This window comes from Terrapene carolina, unplaced genomic scaffold (genome assembly GCF_002925995.2).
Source record: "Terrapene carolina triunguis isolate 2854851 unplaced genomic scaffold, T_m_triunguis-2.0 Scaffold42, whole genome shotgun sequence".
In the NCBI taxonomy this organism is placed as follows: domain Eukaryota; kingdom Metazoa; phylum Chordata; order Testudines; family Emydidae; genus Terrapene; species Terrapene triunguis.
This window is the reverse complement of record NW_020664393.1, coordinates 55216349-55223753: the sequence shown is the minus strand read 5'-3', so window position 1 is coordinate 55223753 and position 7405 is coordinate 55216349. Positions and strand designations below refer to the sequence as shown.

General features: G+C 39.1%; 1 protein-coding gene across 1 annotated transcript; it reads right to left on the bottom strand.

Moving 5' to 3' along the window:
* Window positions 1-4487: 4487 nt before the first annotated feature.
* Window positions 4488-6402, bottom strand: ID2 (inhibitor of DNA binding 2). The gene is made up of 3 exons (XM_026655283.2): window positions 5859-6402; window positions 5273-5337; window positions 4488-4530 (listed from the first exon to the last, which is right to left on the bottom strand). The coding sequence occupies exons 1-2, from the start codon at window positions 6204-6206 to the stop codon at window positions 5281-5283; spliced, it is 405 nt and encodes a 134-aa protein (XP_026511068.1). The 5' UTR covers window positions 6207-6402; the 3' UTR covers window positions 4488-4530; window positions 5273-5280.
* Between the last annotated feature and the right edge of the window lie 1003 nt (window positions 6403-7405).

The following is a 7405-nucleotide window of genomic DNA, read 5'->3' as shown; positions in this document are numbered from 1 at the left end:
GAATGTTATTCTCTCCAGCTGCTCTCCCAGTTTTAAGTTTACTGATGTGCTTGCTAAGGGAGAGAGATTTACACATAAGTATTATTATTCTCCTTAATTAATACTTGACATGTTTCCTACATGGCATGGATTATGCCAGGGTGTATTCTTCCACAAACTATTTCCTTTGATAGGACAAATAACTTTCCCCCAGTTTCTACACACACAAAATTATGTGGGAAAACCTCTTTTATTTTCCCAAAACAAATAAAAACAATCGACGTGGTGTATGAACATGGCTGTACTCCTCACAAATACATTTTAAAAAATTAATTTTCATTTAAACCTTTCTTTCAGACTTCAGGTACCAAATTTTTAAGAACTTCAGACTTCAAAGTTGGATCAGCACAGGCAACAGAAGTAATGTACTGGATTTTCACCCAATTTAAACATTTTCATCTGAACTAGCAGGATGAAATTATAAAATTATTCAAAATAATCCATAAAGGATTGCACTTTTCCCTTATTCACTAACATTTTAAGCACCAACCGATTTCTTTCTTAAAGATGATTTGTGCACAGTACAGGCATAAGTTAAAAAGAGAAAAGCAGGCATTTTTAAAAAAGGGGGAATCTGCCTTCTTTACCTAGACCAGAAGGTGGTGCTCACCCTCCATGGCTAGTGCATGTTATATGAGTAAAAAATTATAAAGAGACCAACATGAATGGAATCTGACTCAGAGGTACTAATTTTAATCTGTAGTCAAGACTCTTTGTAGCAATTTTGTCAAAATATTTGCACTGATTCTTTAAATGACTTGTGATAAATATTTCAATGCATTTGAAACCTTTTCATCTGCTTTGGAAATGGTCAGCAAAAACAAAGGGGCTCTTTGTGTTGTTTGTAACCTGATGAAAGGCTTTGAAGAACTCTTACCATCCCAAATCTTCTGGAGCGAGAATCTTCTTAAATCCCTTGTTGGGTTCTCTTGTTTGCCAATGGGGCCTTTACTCTTAAATCTGTGGCTGTATTTGCAACTTTTATGCCTGGTCTATGCCACATCATTTTACAGCTAATAAACATGTTTGCTAACACATCTTAACTAACTTGTTGACCATGATTTGTCCTGATCTACCATATTCAGCATCAAGTCATGTAACATGACTGTTGGCAGCAGCTGTATTCAGATACAGTATAATCTTATAGCCTACAGCAGGCCCAGAAAGAGGGTGAAAAGTAATTGATCTAGGATTCCCTTTTCATGCAGAAACTTTTAATGTATGCTTGGCTTATGAGGCCAATATTATATAAAAAAGGGCGGCCCAATTCTTCACATGAGCATCAATGCGAAAGTTCTAGGGACCAAGCTTTAACTTTGCAGTTGATCTTTTGAACTATAAAAATTTCAGTATGAACCCAATGAGTGTGAATCTCTAGTAAATTTAGAACTAGGTGACTAATAAGCCCCAAGCACTGGTCAGAGGAAATGTGTGGTGGAAATGCCAAATTAAATCACAGGTAGTTAATCCTTGAAGAAGGAAACAATTTAATTTGCATTTTTAAAAGCAGGTGTGGTTTTCTATTCTTCTTCTCCCTTTCCCCGCCCCCCCCACAAGAAACCCCCACATCCTTAGCAATGGAAAAGCTCCTGTTTTGACAGTACATGAGTGAGAAACATTAGTTTGGGTCTACTAATGTATTTGTCACCCCATAATTCAAAAGTGTCGAAGAAACACGGTGCCTTGCTTTCTAAGGGGTTATGCTGTAATCCTTAACGCTCCTGCCAGTTTTTTTCTTAACTTCATAAGCCCCCCCCCCCCAAAAAAAAAGAGAGAAAAAGAAAAAGTGGCCTTACAGCAACACGCATTGCTGCCTGTTTACAGCCTCAGCCTGACTCAAGCTTTAGGTGGAAAATCAGCTTTGAGAGGGAGGGGGGAACCTGCCAGTGTTTGTGTGTGTTACCTTGTTACTGTGGGAAAAAGAGACTGAAGACCTCAAAACAGATTAAAATCCTGGGGCCTGATTTGGGTTAGAGAAAATTCATCTGCAGGAATGATTTTAGGGGCTTTAAGATACATTGACTTGTGTAAATGAAGTTAAGGTTTTTTTTTTTTTAATTTAAATACTTTCCCATGGGGTTAATCATTCACTGTGCAAAGTTAGACCAAACTGCATGCAGCCCTACTGTTGCTGAGCCAGTAGCAGGGTTTGTCCATAGGAGGCATTGAACATTTGCTACAGTTCTGTAGACTTTTAATCACTGGTTTGACAGGGAGGTGGGTGTAGTGTGAGAAGCAGTAGATTAGCTCTCCTCCCCCACCTCACCCTATTCTGAATCCAGACTTTCAATGCAATGCTTGTGTTCTTATTGCATTGATCCCTCACAAAGGGTTGCAATACTGATTGGTCAGGGCAGCTTCTGTATTAAGAGATCAGAGCTGGCTTTCTCCCCAGCTTCAGAGGATGGATTTGGTGTCAAGGGCAAGGAAAGGCAGCTGATGCAGACTGTGTAGTGCCACCACCCACACATCTGTTCACTCTGATGAAAGTGTTACTGGCCTTAGGTGCGGTGCCTTTCCCTGGAAGAGTCCTCAGAGTGCACAAATCTCAACCCCACCCACCAGGCCTGAGGTAATTCCTTCTGCAGAACAGTCCTTACCCAGACCATTATCAGAGTTCCCCTCATTCCACTGCAAATACACCTCTACCCCGATATAACACGAATTCGGATATAAAGCAGTAAAGTAGCGCTCCGGGGGGAGGTGGGGCTGCACGCTCCGGCGGATCAAAGCAAGTTCGATATAACGCGGTTTCACCTATAACGCGGTAAGATTTTTTGGCTCCCGAGGACAGCGTTATATCGGGGTAGAGGTGTAACTCCATTCAATTATAGGACTTTGAAGTCTACTTATTTAGAATTCCCAGTTTAGGAAACTTTATAGTTTAGTTTAAACTAGAATTCAATACCAGGAGGTTCAAGTAAATGCATCCCCACCCTCCCTCTTATGTTATGGCAACAAAATAAATCAAATGAAGACAGGTAATTTACAGTGGACAAGTACAGTACAACAAATGCCCTTGAGTAGTACTAGAGTGTATACATAAGAAATACTAAATCACACTTTGCTTTTAAAAATGTTGAGTCTCATTACAGGCTTAATTTCTTTCTGATGGAGAAAGAGTTAATGCTAGGACCAGCCAAAGTTTAATCAGTAACACAGCAGTGATTCAGTTCAATTCTCAATAGTCATATGGAGAAGCTGCTGCAACTGATTAGAAAACCCATTTCATTGAGCTATTGCATGGAAGCATGTAAATTCCAGTGTGGAAAGGCAACAGTCACTTCATTATTCCAAATCACATGTTAACGCATCACCAACTTTTGCATTCAAAGCCTTTTGCAGAAATTAAGTGGTTGGGAGACTAATAGCCAGCCGCAACCCTTAATTCTGTGTAATTATTCCAAAAGCAAGTTACCAGATCTTGGGCAGCACTACTGGAGAACTGAAAGTGAGTCATCAACAAGGGGGGGGGGGAATCAAACACCAAGGGAATTTCTTAGGACTAACTACTTTTGTGTATATTTCCAATGGCATACACTCTGTAGTAATCCACAACTCTGGCAATTCCTTATACACTGTTTATAAGGTGATCGGCTAGAAATTTGGAACATATATTTAAATAAGATTTAGTCAAATTACAAGAATTAAAAATAGTAACATAGTAATTTTATTATTTATGTTCTACACATATTTGAACTGTTACTTTGTAAAATTATAACACCTCCGTCCCCAACAAACTGTTGGTCCCCAAGAATAAAGCAGGAAATCAGTTCAATAAACACACTTGATTTATTTTGTATAAAAAGGGTTAAGTTTACAACTAAACTTTTATAAAAAGTTTAGCATGATTAAGTACATCATTACACTTTTTGCAGAAATGTACATTTCTGCCACTATACAAGAAAACTCTGATTAAAGAGTTCACAAGGTTTCACTCTCATATATATATATATATATATATTTTATATATAAATATATACACAGCATTCAATCCTAGGCTTGCGTCAAAAGGTCATTTCTGACCATGGACTTCCCTAAGAAACTGAACACTGGATCCTTCTGTTACTCACGCTCCACCTTTGGAAAAAAAGGCAAAGTCTGCTTTAAAATGGGCAATTCCTTGTGAGTTTTTATGTTTCACTCCCCATGCTGGGAATAGTATATAAAGGACACCTTCCGACTAGGGAAAGGGCATTTAAAAGTCTCTTCATAAATAGCTAAGATCAGTCCAAGTTGAGGGGGTGGGGAGAGATCTCAGTTTCTTTCTTCTTTATTAGTTTTAAAAGGTCCATTTAATTAGATGTAGATTCCCCCTCCAGATACGGCTGAAAAATAAGTTCAGCACCCCAAAAAAAAAAAAAAATCCCGTAGACATTTTCTAGAGGGGAAAAAAAAACCCAAAAAAACCAAAAAAAAAAGTAAAAAACAAAAAAAAAAAAAAAAAATCCCGTAGACATTTTCTTGTGGGGAAAAAAAGTCAGCAAACACCTGCAAAAGATTGAAAAGAGGAGTATTTAGGAGAATGCTAACAGGGCAGAGATCCGGACAGACTGGCGCCAGAGAGGAAGCCACAGTTTGAACATTTAACCAAACACTCAAAGATTGGGCAAACCCTGGCGTCCAGATGCAAAACACACACACACACACACACACACCCTCAAAAGCACAAATTAAACATTAAAATAACATACGTTCAGTAGGAGGGGGAGAAAGAGGATTCTCAGTCCAATCTCTATTTGGATCTCTGTAACTGCACTGCTCAGAGGCGCCAGTCTGCCTCTTACAGCAATTATTTGATTAAAAGCAGACACTTATTTAACTGATAGTGCAGACAATCCCACATCACAAAATTTAATGGATTATGCTAAAATCCTCAACTAAATCAGTCACTTCATCTGAAGGTTAGGGTTTTAGGAACAGATAATCACAGAATTTACATCATGTGGTGATATATTTAAGTACAAAGGGATAGTATCAGAGCAAACAGTCTATACTATTTATTTGCAAAGGTGAAAATACACTTTCAGTTGGACTACCCCCAAATGAATTACTAGTGCAATCGTTATGGCTTGATTACTGGTTATAAAGGCATCCTCTGATAAACCTGTTACTTTTATTATAAATTAAAATGTGTCTTAAATCCAAGTCCAAACACACATTTCCCTCCCCAAAATAAATTGTATTTTGCATTATATTTATTCTTTGAAAACCAAGAGCCACAAACACTCACCATTGAATTTAGCCACAAAGTGCTTTGCTGTCATTTGACATTAATTCTGAAGGGAATTCAGATGCCTGCAAAGAAGAAAAATAAAACAAAACAGTGCAATGTTAAATATCTTAACAGCACAACAAAAAATACAAAATACTCTGGAGCATGAAGCTCATTCCATATGACATGTCACAATTTAGATTCACAATGACAACCAACATTACTAGAGCTGCCTAGCAATTGGGACATTTTCATCTATTTCAATCTAAAATGATTAGTATTAGTTACAAAAAAAATATGCAACTGTTTCTCATGCCAGTCACTCCCTATCATAAAAGATACATCACTAATACTGACTTCCTAACAGCAATGTCCATTATCATTATTAAGGTCCAATCTCAGACACTGCATATAGGCCATGAAGACAGCCAACAAGGAGGGAGAAAGCCATCCAGGGCTAACGAGACAAAGTAGGTGAGGTAATATCTTTTATTGGACCAACTTCTGTTACTGAGAGATACAAGCTTTCAAGCTTACACAGAGCTCTTCTTCAGGCCAACACAGCTACAACAACACTGCATACAGCCAGGGCTAAGACATTTACCTGTAATGACAAGATGCTGATGTCTGTGTTTAAGGTGGTCAGAGGAGTTCTGGAGGAAGGATTTGGTCCTGGTCTCTGGTGATGGAGGCTGACAATACTGGGGTGTGAGTCTAAAGCAATTTGCAGGTCCAGGATGTAGTCAATAACGTGCTGCAGGATTTCCATCTTGCTCACTTTCTTGTTCTGAGGGATGCTGGGCACTAGCTCTTTCAGTTTGGAGTAGCAGTCATTCATGTTGTATAGCAAACTCATAGGATCATCCACGGGGGTTTTGCTCCGGGATATTCCCAGGGTGTGTTCAGAGAGGCTGTTTTTCCTGACGGATCTCACAGGACTGAAAGCTTTCATACTAGGAGAGAGCCCGACTTCCAGGGTACAGAAAACACACACTGAAAGGGATCTCTCTGCCTGCTTGACTGCCTCCCTTCCTTTTCTTTCTCTAAGCAGCTGTCTGAGCTCGGAATGAAGCAGCAAGCTACCTCTACTTGCTTTTATACTGCAGGCTCAGGAGCTGCCAAATCCAGCCAGTGCTTGCTGCCATTGGAGGCACCCAATGTGTCCATCAGGCGGGGAGACATTCTCACTGGTACAAAAAAAACTAAAAGAAGGTTCAGGCCTTCCGCATTCTGAGCCAATCGTAGGGAAGGGGGTGTGCCTATTCTAGGCACAGCTGAGGATAGTAAATACTGTACAGTAACTGCTGAGCCCTCCTGACTCATTTTACAAAGCCACTGAGAAAGGAATGAAATGGGCATTTTGCATTGTGGTTGCAAAGAGCCAGGTCTGATCACAGAGCTCTCAGCCCTCTCCAGTACAACAGACACTCCCCTAATATTTTCTTCTTCATTTTAAAGAGCTAGCTTGGATAAAGTTGGAATGAAAAATGATGCAAATTTAGGATCTGAAAATGAACTAGGCTTTGGGAGCATAAGCACATTATCAGCATTTGTATGTGTGGTGGGGTAGGAGTGGACACAATATAAAGCATGCTAAGTGCAGAATACACCATAACCAGATAAAGTCTGCAGTTGTAACATGGTGTCAGTGAAGCCTGATACTTCCTGAAAGTCAATTTGAATTATAGTAACAAACAGGTCTTTCTTTTTTTAATATGGTTGCGTACATAAGCGGTCAGCTTCACTAATAAGCATTGTAAGCTGAAGCACTGCAGGAGGTATAAGCATAAAAAAGTCAAGTAAATAAATGAACAAGAGCAACTGGAACTTTTTCCTATAATGACAGAATACTCCGCTACAGAGCTAATAGCTCAGGGCTTTAAAAGACTAAGAAGTCACTGCACTGTTAGCTTGCTGTCTCATAAATAGGATAGGGCTATTTTAAATGTTGCTATTAATTGGTGATCATTAGGCAAATATTGAAAGTTCATTTACACATATTACCTCTGAAAGGCTGCTGAACTGTAACCCACCAGTGCATGTGATGTGACTGTAATTAATTCTGCATAGATTGAGTCTGGTGACAAATGAAAATACTTACTGTACTGTACTTTTGCATCTTTGCTTTTGCTGAAGCCAGTGAAACACATC

Coding starts and splice junctions, on each gene's coding strand:
- ID2 (XM_026655283.2), bottom strand. CDS start 6,206: ATGAAAGCTTTCAGTCCTGTGAGATCCGTCAGGAAAAACAGCCTCTCT. Junction 5,338..5,858: donor TCAGCATCTTGTCATTACAG/GTAAATGTCTTA, acceptor TCTTCTTTGCAG/GCATCTGAATTCCCTTCAGA.